We start from the raw sequence: 24,222 nt of genomic DNA, 5'->3' as shown, positions 1-24,222 counted from the left end.
AAACTATTCAGAATTCAATGGTCACACACTCATTCTCAGCTCCGAAACAGTTAACTTTCATGTAAACATGGAACTTATAAATTGATGTAATTCAAAGTATCATAATTACTTGGGAGACAGAATACGGGTTAGTTAAAATAAATTGAGATTGTCTCATAATGCCAAGTTTTAATAGTATATAAGTGTGATAGTTAATTTTAAGAACATACCAATTTGAACTGAGGCAAATATTGGGATAAAGAGAGCACACGCAAGCATTCAACACAATATTTGTTTAAATAATTTGTAATCAGCAGAATATCTAACGAACAAAAGCAAAATATTTCAGATTATGTAAATCTGTGAATTAAAAATAGATCTTATGTTACAAACAGATTGCTGGAATTACTGTGGAGCATTTCAGCCTCCGTCAAGAGAGAAAGTTAACATTTCAAGTCGATTTAAGACTTCTTCAGAACTAAAGGAAGATAGATATGCATCGGGTTTAAACTGTTGAAAACTGGATGTACGAAAGGTTGGAAGGTCTAAAATAGAGTAGAGGGCAGGAGAGATTACCTGACAAAGATATCATGGAAGGACGTGATAATGGTTGCAGTTAAAATACGAAACATTTGTCCAGAATGAGTGTGAATGTCCACCTTACGGTCATACTGTATCGTCAGCTCGCTGCAGTGTTCAAATTACACCTCTTTAATATGGTGATTTTCCACTAGAATAATTTAGAATGCCTTGGGTGGATTCACTGCCACCACTCGTTCTTGCTGGTGTCATCCTTTGGTTCTAAAACAATGTACAGAAGGATGTCACATGAGCTCTGGCAAGGGATTGGGTAAAGCTTGATGAGCAATTAATGTGTTTGTTACTTTTGGATGGAGCTGTTTATGATTCAGTCATTCACGTTCACCCTGGACAGATGCTTTGGGGTGAGGGTGAATAGTTGATAGCCAGTGCATCTATCTTAATTTTTATTCTGATGCAGAATGGTCAACATTTGTAATGAACTTGTTAAAAGTAATCTATTAAACCTGTGTTGTGCTATATCCTGTAGATAATGAAAATCAGAAATCTGGTGACCAATCAAGAAGACGGAATACTTCCAGCAGCAAAAGGCCAAACTGGCACCATTCAAAAGACAGAAGGCAAGGGAATAGTCAAGTGTTTAATCCCAGTGAAAGCCACTTCAGCTCCACACAGCAGTCTTCTGGAAGGCCTGAAACCAGCGGTGATACTCAGCGTGGCAGACAGCCAAGGAAATTTGGAAGTCGCTCCCATCCAGCAAGTGGTCAGAAAGAAACATCTGAAGCAGGTGCTCAGGGAAAGCCAAGAGGTGAGCATAGAGCAGACTTGTTAACGTGAGAAGGGAGCTGTTAATTTTCTTTTTGCAAGTATCGCTTTGCTTGTGTTAGTATTCACCTGAGAGACCAGGCAGGCCTCAGTTTAATGCCTCACCTGAAGGACAGCAATTTTTACAGGACAGTGCTCCCTGAGTCCTGGCATAGAGTGCACCATATTTTGTACTCAAACCTCCAGAGGAAGACTTGAACTCCAAGGCTGCTGACTCAAAGATAAAAGTGTTATCTCTTGAGATAAGGCTGGCACTGGGAAATTATGGCTTATAGCTCAGGGTATCCATAATAGGACAATTGAGAGACAACATTACTCTGGGTGTTACCAGGGATTATAGTAATGAGCAAATTTGGAAATTAGAGATTTAAAACATGACTTGTTGGAAGCCTTTTGAAAACTACCAGAAAGTAGTGAGACAGTAATGAGCAGTGTGTGACAATAAACTTAAAATTATGATAAAATGAGTTGTGGACAAGATCAGAAAAAAAACAATTGTTTGTGCAGATGGTGTCAAAGTATATTTGCAACAACGTATTCCTTATAAAACTTTACTAAATTTTCTGACTCTGCTTGATGGATAATTGGTGATGGGCAATTTTCTTCTTGCCCTCACTTGGCACTTTGCAATGTTTTACATGTCTCCTTATGCTGGGAAAATCATTGATCGATGGAGTAAATTGGTACTCCTGTCCTTAATCCAGATATTCTGATGCCAAATGTAACAACTTTATCAGTGCCTCAACTGTAAGTAGTTAACTCAGCACAATGGAAAATCAAGCCCATCAATCTTCCCAGTAACAATGGCTTCACTACTCACTTAATATATCTGTTGTCTCCTTGAAAGGCGTTTGTGTGAAATTAACATGATTTTCTAATAGGTGTTTTGAATGACCAAGATTCTCTACCAGCCATCTCCTGCTGTGCAATACTGTCCCCGATCTTGACAATCCACGGTGACCCCTTGCACAATGTGGATCATTTCCCGTACCTCGGGAGCCACCTCTCAATGTGAACAGGCATTGACGAAATCCAGCATTGACCTCAGTACTTCAGTGCAGCATTCAAACACCTGAAAAGCAAAGTCTGGCTCCTCAAACCCAGCACTCTGCCCACAAACTCTTACAGAGCAGCCATGGTCCTCGCTCTCCTGAGTACATCAGAAACAAGACCATGTGCATCATATACCTGAAGCTATATCACTAATGCTGCCTTTGAAAAATCCTGAATATCATGATACTATGTGTATTTTAAGAGTGTATTTTGACTCTTCATTTATAAAGAATGGTTGAGAAAGAGATGGTGAGTGGTCTGCTTCAAGCCAATAAAGTCAACAGCTTGTGAGTCCTTAGGTCTTTTTAAAGTTGGAACAATAGAAGCAGCCTGAATGGGTGGGGTCAAGCTCCCACAGAACCAGGATTTTTTTTAATTTTAGCTTTCAATAGCAGATGCTGGATGTGGAAGCTTTTGTTCCTCTCTCTTTTCCTGCAGTTTGAACTGCATGTGAGACAATCTATTTTACTGAATTTGCCTTTACCAAGGATGTCCTTACGGGATTTTACTGTATTGGAACAGTTAATATTCTGTTAAATATTTCGATAGATTTACAGTTAAACCACTTCTTTTATTTTTATTTCATCTATATTTTATAGTGTATGAATAAAGTATGTTTTGCTTCAACTTTGAGAGTTTGACCAATCAAATTGCATCTGGAATGCAATGCTTGGCACTTGCCTATAAAATCAGAAAAAGTTAGAGTCTACGTTTTTTTCCTTTTGCATGTTTTGAGGGGATTTGATCTGGCCCATAACATGTAAATCCACTGCCCGGATAGGTGCACCAACATGAGCATCTCTACCAGGCCAATATCCCCAGTTTGAGGCAGTGATCGTAGATAGTAAAGCCTTTGACAAGGTTCCACACAGTAGACTAATGAGTACAGTTAGATCACATGGGATTCAGGGTGAACTTGTCAATTAGATACATAATTGGCTTAATGGCAGGAGACAAAGAGTGGTGGGAGAGGGTTGCATTTCGGATTCGAGGCTTATCAGCAATGGTGTTCCATAGAGGTTGGTTCTAGGTCCGCTTTTGTTTGTCATTTAAATGAATAACTTAGATGAGAATAAAGAAGGCATGGTTAGTAAGTTTGTGGATGTCACCAAAATTGGTGGCATAGTAGACAGTGAAGTAGGTTTTCTCAGATTACAAAGGGATCTTGATGAAACGGGTCGATGGGTTGAAAAAATGGCAGCTAGAGTTCAGTGTGGATTAAGGTATTGCATTTTGGTACAACAAACAAATATAGGGCTTATACAATTAATGGTAGGGCCTTGGGAAGTGTAAACAGAGGGGTATAGGAATTCAAGTACATAGTTTTTTAAAGTTTGCTTCACATACAGACAGGCAATTAAAAAGGCATTTGGCACATTTGCCTGCATCACTCAGTCCTTTGAGTATAGGAATTGTGAAGTCATGTTGAGGTTGTACAAGACATTGTTGAGGTCTCTTCTGGAATACTGTGTCCAGTTCTGATCATCCAGGTACATGAAGGAAATTATTAAGCTGGAGAGGGTTCAGAAAAGATTTACCAGGATATTGCCGGGCATGGAAGATTTGAGTTCTAAAGAAAGGCTGGAACCTTTTTCCGCTGGAGAATAGGAGGTTGTGAGGTGACCTTGTAAGTTTATAAAATAATGAGGGGTGTAGATAGAATTATTGGTAGTTGACTTTTCCCTAGGTTGGGGGATTTCAAGACTAGGGGACGCATTTTTATGGTGAGAGGAGGGAAAGAGAATTAAAAAAACATGAGGGGCATTTTTTTTTTACACAGAGGGTGGTTCATGTATGGAGTGAACTTCCAGAGGAAGTGGTAGATAAGGGTACAATTACAATGTCTAAAAGACAGTTGGATAAGTACGTGATTAAGAAAGGTTTGGAGGGATATGGGCCAGGAGCAGGGAGGTGGGATTATGGTTAGCATGGACTGGTTGGATTGAAGGGTCTATTTCCATTCTGTGTGACTTCTATGACTCTATGACCAGCTGCAAGGGATGGGCCACATTGTCTGCATGCCTGACTCCAGATTCCCCAAAACAATCCTCTACTCTGAGGTCCACGATGGTAAGCACTCACTAGGAGAGCAACGGAAATGCTACAAAGGCACCCTGAAAACTTCTCTAGCAAGTGCAATATCCCCACCAACACCCCAAAGACCCTGGACAATGTCAAGCAGTGATTGGAGGAGCAGCAGAAGAGGATTAAGAAGAGAGCAAGATGAACTGTACTGCAGTAAAATCTCTCCTTTATTCAGTGTTTCAAGATGGCTCTAAAGCACGGCGACACTGTGTACAACATGCAAGAAAACACTTTTCACAGTATATTAATATACCTGTGACAGTAAATCTAAATCTAAACATGCAAAGGAGACTCACTTTGCCCATGGGGAAAATGGATGTTGCTGGCCTGTTATAGAACTGTTGATTTTATGCTCTTTTCATGTGGGCATTATTTTATTTGAATTTACTAGTTGCCTATAATATATGTGATTCCATCCAAACAATTGTCGTCAAATTCCATTTGTGATGTTTGAATAGTACATTAATGCCTGGGCACATGCACAGGAAGGTGGAGGAGGGAAACAGATGGCTAACTCTTACTTTATAGGACACCTAATCTTTACTTACTGGAAAATCCTGGCTGTTTATTGCTCCAGTAGGTCTTCATGTCTTAGGGTGGCTCATCTTCTCATGAAAAAGGAGCCATTTGTTTTAACCCTCTCCTCTCCATAAGCCCTGTTTGTTCTGCTAATGTCTCGCAGATTTAATATACCTCCATTGATTCAACTATTTTTCCTAAGCTACATCCCTTGCTCTTCATACTGTCCGAACGAAGATTTATTAAACGTTCTTATTTTAGCTGATTTTCTCCCCCATTCAGCATTTTGTGTCTGCATTACATCGAGCTTGTACCAGCAACTAAATTGACAGAACCCCACTTCATGTGCTTCAAGAAACTGACCATCTCTGAAAATTAAAGGGGGGGCAACCCTTAGTAGGGTCAAATGGATTGATATTGTGGTAGTGCCCCTTGACTGAAGGGAGATGTCTGATTCTAGTCCCAAAGGTTGACCATGATCGGTCTTGCATGTTAGTCTGGAGATTGTAGTTAGTTCAGTTGGGATGCTGTAGAAACACAAGGCAAGGGGCAAATTGGGGCAACTTTTCCCTGCCATGAGACAAAGGGAGGGTTTGAAGACGATGGGAATGGATGGAAGAACATTTATTGGAGAGATAGTGAGATGTCCCCAGGGAGTGAGAAGGAAGTGTAGAGGGCAGGGAGGATTAACGGTTTTGAAAGATGGGGTGGGTGAGAGCCGATGAGTAAATGTGATGCATGCAACTGTGAGTGTTGTGGTCTATGAGCCTTGGTAAAATGAGAAAGTGCAGACTCGTAAGTGTGAAGCAGCAGAGAGAAGATGGTAGCGCTGACTCCAGAAGAGCACTGAAGATCATCACTTCCTTAGCCACCGAAAATATTCGAGAAAAAAGATGTTTTGACACTAAATGCATCAAAGGATATGGGGAGACGAGCGAGAGTGCTGAATTGAGGTGGAAGATCAGCTATTATCATATTTCATGGCAATGCTGGTTAATTCAATCAAAAAGACCTGCTCCTATTCTCTAAGTTTCTGATTCTTTCTACACTGCTGATTGCTCTTTTTAACCCAAGGTCACTATCTGGGTCCAGTGGCAGTGCCTAGTGGTGTCGCCTCCCATGGCAATCATCAGGAAATGTGTAGTCGACACCCAACCTCCCAACCGCCAGATCCTTGTCTGAGAAGCAGGGAGCCAGCTTTCCCTTTCTGGACCATGGTCTGAGTCATAAAAATGCCACATTGTGAGGGACAGTTCCTGACTTGCAGCATCTGATGTGGTGTTTAGCTGGGCCAGTAGTATGAATGCCAGACAGTTCTAACGGGGGTGAGCGTTTCCACCTCTTCTGCCACGTGGATCGCAGAAGAGCGTCGAAGATCCCAATTGCATAATTAATGAGGTGGTGAGGAGAGGGTGGCATGAGAAAAGGTGCTGTAAGCCAGGCAGACCGGGCAAAACACTCCAAACGAAAACTGGAAAATTTAGCCTTTATGTAATATTTCAGATTGTGATGACCCTTCAGAAATCACTTATTTGAAATTAACTTGTCACTTTTTAAGCTTTAGTGTCTCTGCAAAAGCCCCTTAAAAAAGTGACACTACATTCAGTTAGTTATTGTAAGTTTTAGTTATTGCTGAATAACCTCACTGACACTTAAAAACTGTTTAAAAACTTTAACAAGCTTATTTGTGCAATGTCAAAAATCTCCATTCCACAATAAAATGCCATAATTTTTTTAAACTTTTGAAGTTTTTTATAATTTTCAGTTTTTACCATTAATGCCATTTAAATGTCTCATCTTAAAAAAAATTTTGCTCTCTGTCTAAAGCAAATAATAAAGCCCTGCTTCTTGCTTTTGTGATCTGTTATCTGAAAATTCAACAATACGATTGGTTGTTACACCTGCTTGAAGACATGATTTGGAGATGCCGGTGTTGGACTGGGGTGTACAAAGTTTAAAAATCACACAACACCAGGTTATAATCCAACAGGTTTAATTGGAAGCACACTGGCTTTTGGAGTGACGCTCCTTCATCAGGTGATAGTCACCTGATGAAGGAGCGTCGCTCCGAAAGCTAGTGTGCTTCCAATCAAATCTGTTGGACTATAACCTGGTGTTGTGTGATTTTTAACTCTGCTTAAAGACGTTATTGTTGCTGGATGCATTGGCTTCATTCTGGACCCAGCTATAGGGACAATGTTTAGAAACGTTGGGATAGAAACCTCAGAGATCACTAGATCATTCTGGGCAGCTTTTTTCAAGATCAACACTGAGCACGGTGTAACATTACTGCTGTCTGCCAAATTCAGGCCGGTATTGTCAACCTCACAGGGGATGTGGATGAGCCTCGGAGGAATGATCATTCTCTTGTATCTTGTGAAAAATATAAGCTTCTATTTTTGGAGGTTTTACCTGTCGTTTGCCTCTCGAGATTTAAGCAGATTGAATGAAGGGTGAAGTAGGCTATAATGTACACAATTTACTGGATTTAATGCTATTTCCTGGACCCATTCGTCGTCCAACTCTTACCTAATCTGAACATGTAATAAGTTGAATTTCAGATAGATATTCCAGACTCCTGATGCAGTGACATTGCTTTTTTTTATTTGATTTATACCAAATGTATGTATTCGTTTATTATTTTTGCTATAGCATTCCGAATTTCTTTTGCAGTGGTCTTTGTTCACAGAACAAAGGATAAGACCACTGGGCCTGATCACCACTCAAATAGGTCATAGTCAAGTTGTGCAACAACCTCATTTGCCTGCCTTTCTCCTATCTCCCTTGATCCCCTCATCCAACAAAAAGATTTCAGTCTCCGCTCTTAAAAATTTAGACTGACCTGAAGATCCAGATTTTCCAGTACCCTTGGATATCATGTTGTCTTAACTTTACTGAGAGTGTTGCAATAGAGGGGAGGGAAGGTATTTAAATCACTCCTCTATCCCCCTCCTCCATGTTGTTTCTTGACAAGGTTGGCTGATATTAAACTGAGTTCTTTTTTTTAAATTCCTTTTCAATCCTCTTGACATATGCATATCCAATGAACTAAGCTGCCTTTTCACTCCAGGACAGAGAGATGGACACCCACATAAAGGGAGGCCCCCAAATCAAACACAAAATACGTCGGAGAACGCCTCAGCGAAGAGTGGGTTTGAGCGTCGTAACCAGTCTGAGCCTCGCTGGAGAAAACCCAAGTTCAGCGGAAGTCAGTCGGACTTGCTGGATTGTTCAGTAGAAGGCAGTGTGGCGCATGATACACAGAGACAGCAGAAACCACAAGGTTAGCAAAAGATGGACTACGTAAATTGGAATTTTAATGCGAGAGGAACCATGTTGAAAGTCAAAATGTTAATAAGTTAGATACTTGCACGGTTTTCCATCATCTGCAAAAGTAATCAAAAAGTATTTCTGAACATCTTTCCAAGATCTTAAGGTATCCCAATGTGTTTTGCCTCCAACTAAGTTATTTTTGAAGCATGATCTCTGGGTTAATTTAGGAAATTTGGAAGTCCATTTGACATAGCAGCTCCCACAAAACAGATAAATATTGACCAGGACACCATGGAGAACCCTTGATAAGGGTAAAACACTGCAGATACTGGAAATCTGAAACACAGAGCCTTGGAGAGATTCAGAAAGTCTGGCAGCATCTGTGGAGAGAGAAAAGAAAATATTTTGAGTCTGGTATGTTCTAAAGAGTCCATAGCAGACTTGAAATGTTAACTTTGTTTTTCTCTTTATACAGAGTTTGCTGAGTTTCTCCAGCATTCTCAATGTTTATACTGTGGAGAATTCTCCTCTTCTTCTTCCAGTAGTGTCATGGGATTTTCCAGGTGAACCTGATGATAGTAGACAGAGACGAGGTTTATTGTCTCGTCTAGGGGACATATCTACAACAGTGCACTACGCGAAAAAGTCAACCTGGAATTATGTGTTTGAGTATTCGGAGTGTGACTTGAAGCCACACCCTTCTTACTGAGAGCCTTGAACTATCACTGAGCCATGACTGACTCAGTGCCAGCAGTGTCAGAGACGATGGAAAGATGGCTGATCAACAAATAGACATTACCTTAGTTCTTGACAAAGAATGTGACACAAGAGCAAAACGAGCAGTTCATTCAATTAATCTAATGATTTCTTAAATATCACAGTAAAGGGCAAATTAAATGTTAATGTTTAATTTATTAATTTAAAAAAAATAATTAACAAGAGTAAACAATATAATTATTGTGAGTATATAATTCCTATCTATGAATTTTAAGATCCACTTATGCACAGATTTGAACAATCTCTTTCACTTAATGTAATAGTTACAGATGTAAGCCATGCAGCATTGTTAATTTCTGGGGTTCCAATGAAATATTGATATTTGCATTAATGGCACTGAAACTCCCTCTGATAGCAGGTTTGCTTCAAAAAAGCCAAAGGGTTGGAGAGAGATTTTAAAAAGGAGCCTTCAGTCCTGTGTTTAGTGGCACAAATTGATCTTTATTCAGATTGATTACTAACGCAGAGTGGGAGAGGTCTCTAGGACACTGCACCTTTCCCAATAAAGTGCACGATTTTTATACATACTGAGTTACAATGGTTATATGCAACATTGACATCAGTGCTTGTTACATCCTCTCTTACATACACATCCAATTCTACGAAAACACAATCGATGATGGACAACTTCATGATCAACCTTCAGTCTTCCCATCATTTTCTGATATTTGCCAGACCCATTTTCACCTGTCCTTGGGCTCTTACAGTACATCTCATTCACCATATGCCAAAACTAATTCTAATGTCCCTTTATAGACATTTATAATTTTTTTCTATTTGGATTATAATTTTTTCTATAGTGCAATATCATTTCAAACAGAACTTTGACACCAGGATAGATCTTATTGTCACTAATTTAAATATTTTATCAGAGAATATCTATCCAAGTCCCATTGACAGGAATGAAATTCAATCACTTTTATAGCTGTATCAGGTCTTTAGAAGAAACTTTTTTTTTCTATAAGTTTCCAGTGAATACGACCTCTTTCTCATCCTTGTCTTATTGCTTTTTTCTGTCATTCTTTCCTTCTTCTCTGGGCTGTTCATTAGGTTGTTTATTCTCTTGAGGCTGTAGTGATCTCGTTTCACAATTGTTAATCTCACTCTTGCTACATCACTTGTTTCTTGGTACACTTATGACATCATCCTTGTTTATACTTCTCCCTGCTGATTAGCAAAAATTTCTTTCTACTCCTTATAGCTATTTACTTAAAGAAAATTCAGCTGAATCCCTTAATACTATTTCACCAGTTGCTTGTATAATTTTAATATGCCCATGTAGGTGTATTTAATATGTAGTAACAAAAACCTAAAGGCCTTGATTATTGCGAGGTCAGACTTTTCTTCAAATCTGAACTGAATAACAAACTTTTGAAATGGCCAGTACCAGACCTTTTATAGGGTTCCCCAATGCTGTTTATCAAAACCAATCTCTGCACCAAAGGCTGACTGTCTACAGAAATCTAATTAAATTTCCCAGTGTTTAACACTTTAAAACTACTATTATTGTACAAATATATGTGTCTACTTTAATATGTCATTATAGTTATTTAAAAGGTCTCTTCTAAGGTTGGTCAAGTTTTCCCTGTCCATCTCATAGTAAAGTAGGAAATTTCAAATCAGACATTTTTCATCTGAGTTATCCTTATCAGAAAAAAGGAGTCTTACTGTCAACATTCTGGCCCCATCTTACTCAGACTGTATTGTGATTCTGAGACATTTTGTTGTCTCTGAAGGCCATAATTTGAGCTATATGAAACGTTGCATTAGCTACAAGTTTCTCAACCATCCTGCGTCAGCTAAAAAACAGAAGCAACCATTTTGTCATACTCAGCAATGAGCAGCTACAACACAAAGTTTAAGTGGAAGGTACATTTTTGTTTAGTTGAAAATTAGTCTTGAGAGATGGGTATTGCTGGTGAAGATTCCACTCTCTTCTTTTTAAATTCCAGAACGGAGAGATGGGCAGCGAAGGAAGCACCCGCAACATGTGCAAAATAGGTCTGAGAGCGTTGTGGAAAAGAGTAGGTTTGAGCAGCGTGACCCATCTGAGCATCGTAGAAGAAATCCCCGGTTCTATGGAAGTCAGCCTAACCTGCTTGACTCCTTCAGGGAAATCACGTTGGAAAATGATAACCAGCACCAGCAGAAATCACGAGGTCAGCAAGGGATGGGCTTTTTGACTTAGAATTTATGGAGCAATGCAGATTGTTAAAATATTGCCAACAGAATGTTTGCCATAAACTGCAAAACAATTTAAAATTAGATAATCGAAGAAACTTACTTTTCTGTAGTAGTTTTCACAAACACATGATGTTCCAATGCATTTACAATTAAATACGTTTTGATGTGTGGTCCTGTTGTACCATGGGAAACATTGCAATCCATTTACTCACAGCATCCCCCATAATCAGCTGTGTGATAATGGCCCGATCATTTGTAAAGTTGTTTTGGTTGAGAGATAAATACTAGCATGAGGGGGAACACCCTGCACTTTCTCCATTGTGTGACTTTTCATGTCAATCTGAAATAAAAACAGCAAATCCTGGAGGAACTCAATAGGTGCTCTGACAATTTCTTAAACGTCACAGCAAAGAGGCAGGACAGAGACTCAGTGGTTAGCACTGCTGCTTCACAGCATCAGGGACTTGGGTTCACATCCTGCCTTGGGCAACTGTGTGGAGTTTGCACATTCTCTCCATGTCTCCGTGGGTTTCCTCCGGGTGCTCCTGTTTCCTCCAAAGTCCAACAGTATGCAGATTAGGTGGATTGGCCATGCTAAATTACTCCAAGTGTCCAGGGATGTGTAGGTTAAGAGGATTAGCCTTTGGAAATGCAGAGTTACAGGGATAGAGTAGGGTGGTGCATCTGGATGGGATGCTCATCAGAGAGTCAGTGTCCACTTGTTGGGCCAAATGGCCTGTTTCCACACTGTAGGGTTTTTATAGTTCTATTAAATCACTCATTCATCGTTCATTCAATTATAGCAAACTAATTGCTAAAGTTCTTTAATTCAATTTATTGGATTTTTTCTGTATTAAGAGATCTTTAATCAGCAAAAATCCCATAACTCTGATATGCAAATCTCACCTGCATGGATTTTCTGATTCAATGCATACTGGTTTAAACAGTCTCTCACATCCAGTTTAATAGTTGTAGATAGAAGCTTTGCACTATTCTTGATTTCTGGTGTTTTCCTGAAAAATTCTGCAATTTTTGCACAAACAAAATCAATACCAGTAGCTTTGATTCAAAAGACCAAAACTGAAACGGAGAAATATGTTCTGCTGCATCAAAAAAGAAGTTTTTGTGATATACATTTGCTGTCAGGATTGAAACACACAGAATCAGAAATTGCTGGAGAAACTCATCAGGTCTGGCAGCATCTATAGAAAGAAAACAGAGTTAATGTTTTGAGTCTGGTGACTCTCCCTGGTGGTGCTGTCAGTCATTAGCCATCTAGTTGCCCTGGAGAATGTGGTGCTGGTCATCTTTCTTTGACCGTGAATTGAATACAGTTCTGTTATGTACGAATGTTAGAGCTTTAGACCCAGCACCGATGAGAAAAATAACTGTGAGCCAGATTTTCATCCTTAAGGTGGGTGGTCTTGGCTGCGGGGTTTCCAGGTTTCACTAGAAGGGCAGATGGTGGCTGAAGTTGGGCGAGCCGATTCTGGAAACGTTTTGAAGGGAGCCACATTGGCTGCGATGGTGGTTTTTTAATAGGCCAGCCTGAGTGTTGTGGGACTGTGCCCAACAGCGATCAAAATGGGATGGCCCTGCAGCCCTTCCCACCCTCCCACCAACTCCACTCCCATATACACACACACACACACACACCCACACCCACACCCACTCCCTATGCCCCATCCATGCCTAATTATACCCTGCCAACTTATGCAGTTCATTCTGTCTCCAAATTTGTTCATCCACTGCACACCATGTGAAAGCAATGAACCCTCAGATGGCAGTTTGAAATGTAAAAGGGAAGCTTTTTTTTAAAAGGGTGGTCCATTCATAACCTTTTCAATATTTTTAAAACAAGAACTCCAAGTCTCGCTGTGCGTTCTTGACTGAGAGTTCAGCCAGCAATTCAATTGTTGAAGCACAACATGTTTCAAGTGCCTTGTGGATTCAATTATTGAAACTTATTAAAAGGTCTGGATGATTGCCACTGTTATTGCTTGATATTTTTATGTTTTTTAGTGAGGTGAATATTATGAGTCACTTATTTTTAAGTGTTTTTTAACACATTCAACTGCCACTATAAAGATGATTGCTTCCATATAGTTTCTATTGGATGAAGAGGAAGGGATGTGCTCTTCCCTTACATGATTTATGGGGATACATGGGGGGTTATTTGTGGGGCATACATGGACATTGGTCATGCGATATGATAGGAGGTGCTTGGGGTTCCTTATGTCCACCCAGCGTGATTTTCCTAGGGGTTGGTCATCTCTTGGCATGGGTGGTGTGGGTGCTACAGTTGGGTATATTTCAAAACCTGTTTCAAAAAGTTCCATCATGCAAACCATGTTTCCGAACACCTTTGATGTGCTATGAACTACAAGTGATTTGAAAACCTTGTTTGACCCAATGACAATAGACAAGAAGTAAGTTAGGTCTATCACCTCAATGAAGTCCCCAGGTATCCACCCACCTCTGAAGAAGCATTCCCAAAAATAAGAAAACCCAGAATAGGGTTGGGTATCTCAAAAGCTAGTTGTTGGTTGGATTGCCAATCAAGCTGATGGTTTTGTCACAATTGTATTGAACATCTTCAGTGGTATAGCATCATAACTGAAAATAATGGCTTATTGGCTAATGCAAGATATTCTGTTTCCTTCCCCACTGCTGCAATCAATTACAGGTAGATCCCTACACTCTCGAGGAATGGGCAGAGCAAACCGGCCTACTACCCATGAAAGTCATTCACAGCAGAATTACAAGCAACCTAGGCGACAAAACATGGCACAATGCACATCCATGTCTGACCATAGACCCAACCAACAGCCCCAGGCTACTGGTCCTTCAGCAGCCAGACCCAGCAAACCTGCTGAACGCAGGCAGTGGAGTATAGACAGCCGAGAGCTCCAACGGTTAGCTGGAATGGAACCAGCAAATGTTATAATGAGACTGGCCTCTCCGAGGAGTGGGCTCCAAGATTTCCTAAACCAGGCTAATCCTGACAAAAACCTCATTTTGTCCTTTCTGAAAGTTCTCAATTCAACATTCGAATGCCAGTCCAACCGAAGTAGTTTACATTATCTCCTACAACTGATCAAGGATTCCATGTTTCTGAAAATTATCCTTCCTGGATTTGTTGTCAGTGTTCAGACAGAAACTTTGCCAGAAGCACTTCTGGAAAACTCTGTTCACCTTGATCCGATAGTAAACTTGCTCCATAAGCTGATTACCGTCTATCCTATGAGCGCCTTTTTGGAAGTGTCTCTTTTAGTCTCATTGGTGCAGGCGACGTCAAAGTACCTGCAGTCTATTGGCTTCCCTGGCTCAACCAAAACCAGGATAAACTTAGACAATCTGCAGGCAATGATTGCAGAACTGCAGGAGAAGAAGCGAGTTGGGAATTTGAAATCCGATACCTACACCTACTTCAAAGGGCCTGAAGTGGAAAACTTTAGGCGCATTTCAGTATACCCGACCTATGAAGACATCCATTTACACAACAAACCTTATGTGAGACCCAACATCGTCACTGGAAAATATCCAGATACCGCCACATACCTTGATATACACTTCCGCTTACTCCGTGAAGACTTTGTTCGCCCGTTGAGAGATGGGATTTCCAAGTTGTTGTCCTGTGACCAGAAGGAACTCCGAAAGGACAAAATAGATGATATAAGAATTTACTTTGATGCACATATACTTGGTCCACTGTGCACTCGTAGTGGTGTCTTCTTCCAGGTTAAGTTTGATATAAAACCGCTGAAGTTCATTCGTTGGGAGAGCTCTAAGCGACTGTTGTTTGGATCTTTTCTTTGCCTATCCAAAGATAAATTTGAAACAATGCTCTGTGCAACAGTGGCAGACAGGGACCTCAAAGAACTAAGAAAAGGCATTATCACACTGCACTTCACCAAAGATTGCCGAGATCAATTGGCAAGCATTAATTCAAGAGACTCTTTTCTCATGGTTGAGACAACTGCATACTTTGAAGCTTACCGTCACGTTTTGGAAGGCCTTAAAGAGATTAAAAACAATAAGTTACCCTTCCAGAAATACATTGTGGAAGGCCAGGCTCACATTGCAGAACCCAAATATCTAACTTCAGGTCGTCAAGACTATACACTTCAGCCTTTGATGACAAACCAGTGTCTTCCAGTGCCAAAGCAGTCAAAAATGCCCAAGTTTGCTGCCAACCAGCTGAACTTAAGCAATAATTTTGATGTGTATGACTTTGCAAAATGGCCTTCTAAAGAGAAATTAAAGTTTGATGAATCCCAAATGCAAGCCATGCAATTGGCCCTAACCAAAGAGGTTGCTATGATCCAGGGCCCACCAGGAACAGGTAAAATGGTTTTAGTTGTTTCATTTGGAATGAATTTTGCAACATAATAGAAAGGATTTGCATTTAGATAACACCCTTTGCTCTCGCTCTGGAAGCCCCAAAATGCTTCACTGAAATGCGCTCTCTAGTGCGTTTGCAAAATGCAGCAACCAATTGGTACCTAAGAAGCTCCCAGAAACACTGTTAAAATAAATGCCGGAGAATGTTGTTAGTTGAGGGATATGTGTTACTCTGGAGTCTGGGCAGATCACCCCTCACTTGCTGCTGCAGCAAGTTCTAATTTTCAAGCAGTCCTCGAATTTACATTTAGGGAAATGAGCAGAAGCCTAATTCAGGTGGTTAAGTGGCATTGTCAAGGTGTCCAATACCAAATTTGTGGGAGTCAGTTACCTCATTTGATTGGACAGCTGGTTTCTGATGCAAACTGACATCAACAGCATGGGTTCAACGCCAGCTGAGGTTACCATGATGGTCCCATCTCCTCCACCTCACTCTGCAGGTTATACATCCACCAGTTGTCTGACTCTCTAATGAGAGAGCAGTCCCACAGTCCTTTAGGTGACTTGACCTTTTACGCCAAGCAGCATTGCGATCACTTCTTCCTTAGCTCCCCCACAAAAAAGAGCCTACAGCCATTTTAAAGGAATTTTTAGTTGCGACTAGAAACATCTGGAATCTGCATAAATGCAAAATTCTGCAAATACTGGAAATCTTAAGTAAGCAGAGAGAATCTTGGAGAAACTCAGCCAAGCTAGCAGCATCTGTGTACAGAGGAATAGTTAACATCTCGAGACTGGTATGATTGTTTCATTCTGAAGAAGTTGTACCGGATTCAAAGCTTTGAGGCTGGAATCTGGCTTGGCTGAAGGGGTTCCATCAGTTCATCACACTCCCTGATATGCACACTGGTATTGACATGCTGCTGAAATCTACTAGCTCTGTTAAGCACCCTTTTAAGATCCACGATGAGCAATTCTTTTTGGAATGTTGACAAATTGTTTTTGTTATAATCAGATTAAAGGGTCTGTTGTGAAAGGTGATGTGGTAATTGTATTAAAACTGCAGCATAAATGCAAGTTAATGTTGTTAACAAACTGCAAGATTAATGCTCACATATCCTTCCCCTTCCCATTTAAGTTGGGCTCATTCAGCCAAATCAGAACTCCTGCTCAAACCTAATATTATTCAGCTTTGTACATGCTCTAGTGATTCGTTTTCAAAATTAATTTTATATCCTTTAATAACAGTTATACTTTCTGATTTGCAGGGAAGACTTACCTGGGACTGAAAGTTGCCAAGGTTCTTCTGGCAAATGAGCAAGTTTGGCAATCTGGTGCTGGTTCACCTATATTGGTGGTCTGCTATACAAATCATGCATTGGATCAGTTTTTGGAAGGTCAGAGGTTCCAGTATGCTGTGGATATTTAAATCTGTTGATTATCATTTCATAAATGTTGGAGCATTGCTATAATGTTTGGTGTTGTCTGTTGTTACATTTTCTACCAATCCCACAATTATGTGTACATACTGATTCCAGATCAGTAGGAGAAATATCAGCCAGTTTAATTTTAAGGTGATGATGAAACCCTTTTATTCCTGAACTCTCTCACCACTGGATACAGCTCCACTCCACTCTATCAACTCTTTTGATCACTTTTAAACATCTTGATTATTGTTGTGCCCAGGTCTCCTCTACTCAACTTTCCAAAGCCGGCTGCAATAAAAAGGTTCTTTTTAGTATGCGGCTATACCTCTCTGTATTGTAAATGTAGTTATTTAATATCTACTGTATCAATATGGAGCTAAATACAAGGTTTTCTTGAGTAATATGAAAAGAAATTTTATTATCTGTTAACCCTGAAGAAAATATTAAGGTAATTTATTCTATTTCACACTGGCTTCACGAAAGCTTGGATAACCTGCATGGTCAGCTGATGTGGTAGCCATTTTTAAGTCTATGTACTTTCCCCCTTCAACCATTTCATTTCATGGATGTCTTAAAATCATGTGATGAAATTTGGAGATCAATAGTCCATTGTTTATTTTTACCACTTATGTAACATTAGAACAGCTTCATTTAATTTTCTATACCCCAGGTAACACAAGACTAGTATATGCAACCTGATTTCAGTGTTGAACCCTTTTAATCCTTGGAATTATTCTGATCATTGTGATGCATTCCTTCTAATAGATCCTTCCTCAGTGAGCATTGTTCAGAGTTCAATGTTATACTCCAGACGCTGTCTAACACAAACTCGATGGAGATTTTTAAAGACATACGATTTCACATGCTAGATGAGTACTGAGACAGGTCCAACATACAACTGATTGTAAACGGGTTTTCTCAGTGAACTTGGTTGGTTGGTTGTGAAAATTCTGTTGCCCTTTTGAGCATGAATTAATAGTCCTTCCAATTCATCTCTCCTGAAGATAATACAGATTTTAAAATTTTCAAAGGAAGAAAATGTACATGTTATTCATTTTTTGTTGTATCCAGTTAATTTATTTTAATAATTCTTGGTATATGAGCATCATTGGCAAGGCCATGTAAAAGCTTGCAATATTGGGGATTTTCTGTTTGGGAGGTAGAAGGAATGGGCTTCAGAATAAATCCAATGGCATGGGTTTAGTTCCCCATTCTGGCTCAGTGGAGACTGAAATATCTCCACAGAGACCTGCCACTAAGTCACCCTTTACTTACACATGCATAGTACTTGACACTGGTCCAGTTTGCCAGCTCTGAGTGGACAGAAACTCTGACACTCCTGTTTATATCTGTCAGCTAGGGCTCCACAGTTGAACTAGGTTAAAAGCCCTAATCATGGAACTCAGTCAGCCCTGGCAGCTGACATTGTTTTGGTTCAGTTGCAGCAGGGGATGTGTGAAAAGCTGCTGGACTTCTCTCTCTCCTTGCAAACTGTAAGCATTTGTTTGATTGTACCTTGTGTGATAAGGGATGTGTGTACTGGGACTGTTGCATGTATTTTCGGAACAGCATCATTAAGTCGGGTTTGGATAGGATAACTTATCAGGTATTTTATTTTCTGTTCTTCGTGTTTCATTCCATAATTTTGTAAATCAGTTTTGTTTGTTTAAAACTTGGCAGTTGACCCAGCTATTTCACATCGGGAATATCCACTATATACCTAGTTAAACAAATAGCAAAGTTACAGTCTGGACTACCTGCTTAAAGAGGTTTTGAGGGGTCTTGCCTAGTGCATAACATTCCTCACAATTGCTGATGAAGGGCTTTTGCCTGAAACGTGATTCTCCTGCTCCTCGATGCTGCCTGACCTGCTGTGCTTTTCCAGCACCACACTCTTGACCCTAACAAGGGTGAAGACAGGTAGAGGGTAAGATCTGGTTGGTCAGTGGCAGGATTGAATCCGGTTGGTGGAAAGGAGGGAGAGGGGCTGGGTGGGAGAGGAAGTTATTTGAAATTGGAGACGTCAGTGTTGAGTCCTCTGGTCTATAGGCTGTCATTTCAGAGTCAAGATTAGAGTGGTGCTGGAAAAGCACAGCAGGTCAGGCAGCATCCAAGGAGCAAGGAAATTGACGTTTCAGGCAGGAGCCCTGATGCATCTGCAGTCTTCACTTTCGCTTTGTTATTTCTGAGGGCAGTTAAAAGTGAGCAGACCAGGCTGGGTACAGTTATAGAGTCATATAGCAGTTGGCAAGTTTCCGCCCTTTCAAAGTTTGGTGAAGCTCCCTCTTTATTTTTCCTCTAATTTCCATCTGTGTGTCAAACAGTATTTTTAGTTGACCAGCGAACTGTTAAGATTCTACAAAATCAAGTGATCTGTCATTTTAGGAATCTTCAAATTTATGAACACTGGGCTGGTCAGAATTGGAGGAAGGAGTAGCAGTAAAATACTGTCTGCATTTTCTATGCATAAGCTAAGAAAGGAGTTTAACTTCAGGAAAGATCTGCCAAGATATTTGAAAGAAGCACAAACTGAGGTGAGTTTGACAAATTGAATGCTTTCAATTGAGTGTGCTCATTTTGCAAACACTGAGTGCATAACATAATTAAAATGCAAACTGACAAGAAAATGTCTTTCTGTCAATTGCGTAAAGTAGATACAGAATTCGCACTTTTATCAGGTCTTTGAAACCTTAGTAAAATCTCCCAGAGAACTTTTTATAGGAAGTATTTGAGTGAAGTTACAATTGGTAATGTAGGAAATGTAACAAGTATTTTGTGTGCAGCCTCCTTTTCCACACGCCCCCCCCCCCCCCCCGCGTCCCCACTCTGCTCCTCCTCATCACTCTCTCTTTCTGTTGAGGTGCTGTGCCTGTATATGTGACATGCATTGCAGTATTAGTGTCATGGCAACTGGAAACTGCCACCAGGGCTGACTGAGCATTGAGGCCATATCACTTCCATTCCCCAACCATACCCTCTCCTTCTCAGGCTGCCAACAAAATCCTCACTTACATAACTAAATTCAGTCCCATAAAGGCACAGTGGCAAGGAAGGACACTTTGTTTGGACATCACATCCCAACTTCTGGAGCCTGTTAATGGAAATCCGAAGGTAGTTCAGAAATATGAATTCAAGGCTTGGAGGGGGTATAATGTAGGTCCCTGATTTAGTTCCAAATTCAGTGGTATTCTGCCCTTTTTTCAATATGTCGTGGCATAGTATAGAATAGTATTGGTTTGCATTTGTTTGCTTTACATAATGCACCATTTTGATCAAATGAAATAGATAATCTTCCATGGACAAATAAAGCTGCAGTTTTGCCACAGTGCAATTGGAAATCGTATCATATGCCTGTGTGTCACGGTTCTACTCTTTTTTATTAATCTGCTTCATTACCAATGCTGTAACTGATATGGAGAGTGAAAATGTATCCCTAACATTTATTATAGAGTAGAGAGGGCTCTGTTGGAGCATTGGTCGTGTCCCTTCCTCTGGGCTAAGACACTTGAGTTCAGGACAGGACATTAAGAAGAACGCCATTGTGCCAATAATCAAGTTTGCATTTAGAGTCATAGAGCTGTACAGTACGGAAACAGACCCTTCAGTCCAACTCGTTCCTGCTGGCCAGATATCCTAAATTAATCTAGCTCTATTTGCCGGCATTTGGCCCATATCCCTCCAAACCCTTCCTATTCATGTACACATCCAGATGTCTTTTAAATGTTGCAATTGTACCAGCCTCCATTACTTGCCCTTTAGGTCCCTTTTAAATCCTTCTCATCTCACCTTAAACTTCTGCTTTCTAGTTCTGAATTCCCTACCCTGCATTTGTGAGCCACCACATGGCTCGGAAGACAGCCAAGTGGAGATTGGCTGCTTCTCTAAAGTTGTCACCCTCGAACAACCCTGTACGTTTAGATCAGAGATTGTTCTGAGGCTAGGGACACTGTTTCTGATTTATTCATGGAATCGTGGAATCTTGCAGCACGGAAGGGAACTATTGTATTTGTCTTGGCTCCATAGAACCATCCTGCCTGCTTGCTGTTTTCCTGCACCCTTGCTGTCTTTTCCTTTTAAAATTATCCAATTGCCTTTTGACAGTTAGTTTTGAATCTACTTCCAGCACACTTTCAGGCATTCTATCCAAATCACCATCACTTGTTCCATTAAAAAAAAGTTAATTGCTCCTTCCAGTTCTTTTGCTAACTGTCTTACATCTCTGTTTCTTTTTGCTGATCTTCCTATTACTCCTTATGTTATTCTATAAAAAAAACCCATCATTATTTTGAATAGTTGTACTAAATCCTTCCTTCATTTTCTTTGCTGTGATCATATGAATGTATATCTGGAGCAGGAATCGGTCAGTTATCTGTCATGGACCTGCTCCACCATTTGATAAAGTCATGACTGAGCTGACTCTGGCCTCAATGCTGTTAGCCTGTCTACTCTTTTACACTCTCTTGTGAATCTATCTAACCTGGCCTTAAAGAATATTCAGGAACTCAGTATCTACTGCTTGGGAGAAGAGTACTGTACCCACGAATGATTCTCTGAAAGTATTTCTCCTTGTTTCTATCTTATAGAAAAGAGCCCTTATTTTTAAACTGCACCCCCTATTTCTAGTCTGTCCCATAAATGGAATCCTTGTTTGAGCATCCATCCTATTTATTTTAACAAAATCAGCTACCTATCTTCTAAATAGCAGGGGGTGCAGCCCAACATTTCCTCATAAAATAACCCCTTAATCTCAGGAATCAGTTAAGTGAGCTGTCTCTGAATTGCTTCTAATGCAACATCTTTTCTTCAGTAAGGAAGCTAAAACAAGACAGTACAGTAGATCCAAGATCCCATGCAATGATTGCTAAACCTTCCTATGTTTTATATTCTATTCATCTTGTAATAAACAATAATGTTCCATTTCCCTCCCTAATCACTTGCTTTGCAAGCTAACTTTGAGGTCCATATACCAGAACACTTTAATCCTTCTGTACCACAAACTACTGCTTCTAAGCGTATTACTTTTTTCTTTTTGCCGAAGAAGACAAATTCATATCTCCCATATTATATTCGAACTGCCAGATATGCTCCACTCATGTAACCTGTTTGTTTGACAATCTGTTTTCCTACCTACCCTGTGTCACCATCAAATTTAGCAATCATACATTTGGTCTCCATCCAAATTATTGATATTGATTGGAAAAAGCTGAGGCTCCAGCATTGATCCATTGGTTACAACTTGCAAATCCAAAACTGAACCTGTTCATTTCTGCTTTGTTTTCTGTTAGCGAACTAATCCTCTTTCAGCATTAATATTACCCCCTACGCCATGAGTTCTTGCATTATGTAAACTTTGATGTGATACCTTGTCAAATAATGATTATGGCATATGGAATAGTGAAAGTATTAAAGTCAAGGAGGTACAAAGAGTTCAGAGAACTGGCCAAACACTACCTCTAAGCTGTGTTTTATTCTTTTTTTCCTGCAGCTGATCAACGAAAGAGAATTGATTCAACGTCAAATTGAAGTATTAGCTGCATCGTTGGATGCTAGTGAGAAAGGCGTACTTCAGTTGTACACGTTGTCTAAATACATTTCTACAAAGCACATGCATTATCTTCGGGTGGGAACGGTACGTGTCCAGATGTGCTTGTACATGTTGAAACAGTAAATTCTTGTTAATTTTATCTTGGATAGTTATCATGAGCAGAAATATTACTGGTTTGCAAAGACCATTTTGGCTTTTTAATGTCTCAAATCGAGACTGCACCATCCTTCATTCCCACTCCTTCTCATCAATTGGTGATAGATGTTCCCCCTATAACAGATGTTCTCCCTTCAACAATCCACCAAGGGAAGAGGGAGAGATCATAGAATCAAACAGCATAGAAACAGACCCTTCAGTCCATGCTGAACATAATCTCAAACCAATTTAGTCTCACCTGCCTGTTCCTGACCCATATCATTCCAAACTTTTCCTATTCATGTACTTATCTAAATGTCTTTTAAACATTGTAATTGTACCTACATCCACCACTTACTCTTTATCGGAGTTTTGCATTCTGCAACTGAAAAGTGATTCTCTTGCATTGTCCAGTATTCACTGGCAATGTTGTTGGATTCCTGTCAAAGTTACAGACTTTTCAGATTGGTGTTAAGTTTTGCTTGGATCATGATTTTAAAGAAACATTTTAAATAAGATGTCTTGACCACTCCAATAAGTGCACCATGCATTCCTTACGAGGCAGTCTATGATCTGCCCAACACTTGGATCCAGTAGTTGGAAGAGTTTACTTCTGATAGATTTAGCTGTCAAATGTATTTAATCATAAATAGGTAAATGGTGACACATTTATACAACAAATTCAGTTAGTAAAATGTCACAAGACAGTTTATAAAAGCTGATCATATTAAATTTGGTGAGAGATGAAACCTATCGGTGTTATCACTAGAGTAGTAATCCAGAGACCAAGGTATTATCTGGGAACTCACATTCAAATCCCATCCCATGGCAAATGGTGGGACCTGAATTCAGTGAAAATCTGGAATTAATGATGACGATAAAATCATTGCCAATTGTCATAAAACCCAACTGGATCATGAATATCCTTTTGGGAAGGAAACTGGCCAGTCTGCTGTACATGTGACTGCAAACCCACAGCAGGGACTCTTAATAATCTTCTGAAATGGCTTAGCAAATCATTCAACTGATAGAAAGCAATAAAGGAATTAAACCAGATGGACCACCTGGCATTGACCTAGGCACCAGGAATGATAACGACAAACACAGCCCTGTCAACTCTACCAAATCCTCCTTGCTAATACTTGGGATATGATGATCATTGGGAAAGCTGTCTCACAGACTAGTAAACCAACAGCCTAACATACTTGTGGTGTCATAGGTTACACACACTGTCCCAGACACATGATCATAATCTAAGGATGTGTTCAGTCCCACTAGCATTGTTATCTGTCACCAATGTCCTGTACTGTCACCAATCCAAAGGTCTCGAGCATCACGGACACCAGTCTTCAGCCAACTCCATTCACTCCACGTGATATTAAGAAACAGTTGGAGGCACTGGATACTGCAGTGGTTTTGGCCCGGAAATCATTTCAGCAGTATTACTGAAGACTTATGCTCCAGAACTTGCCTCACCCCTAGGCAAGCTGTTTCAGTACAGATGCAATACTGGCATCCAATCAACAATGTGGAAGG

General features: G+C 40.1%; 1 protein-coding gene across 1 annotated transcript in view; it reads left to right on the top strand.

The window, feature by feature from the left end:
* LOC132832156 (NFX1-type zinc finger-containing protein 1-like) overlaps positions 1-24,222 on the top strand; it is a 60,007-nt gene that overhangs the window by 1,696 nt on the left and 34,089 nt on the right. Inside the window, 7 exon segments of the mRNA XM_060849905.1 lie at positions 1,049-1,327; positions 8,072-8,284; positions 11,004-11,210; positions 13,922-15,580; positions 16,848-16,976; positions 19,392-19,540; positions 22,492-22,635. Coding sequence (XP_060705888.1) covers positions 1,049-1,327; positions 8,072-8,284; positions 11,004-11,210; positions 13,922-15,580; positions 16,848-16,976; positions 19,392-19,540; positions 22,492-22,635 — 2,780 coding nt within the window.

This window comes from Hemiscyllium ocellatum, chromosome 34 (assembly GCF_020745735.1).
Source record: "Hemiscyllium ocellatum isolate sHemOce1 chromosome 34, sHemOce1.pat.X.cur, whole genome shotgun sequence".
NCBI classification, from domain to species: Eukaryota; Metazoa; Chordata; class Chondrichthyes; order Orectolobiformes; family Hemiscylliidae; genus Hemiscyllium; species Hemiscyllium ocellatum.
This window is presented reverse-complemented; position numbering and strand designations above follow the sequence as displayed.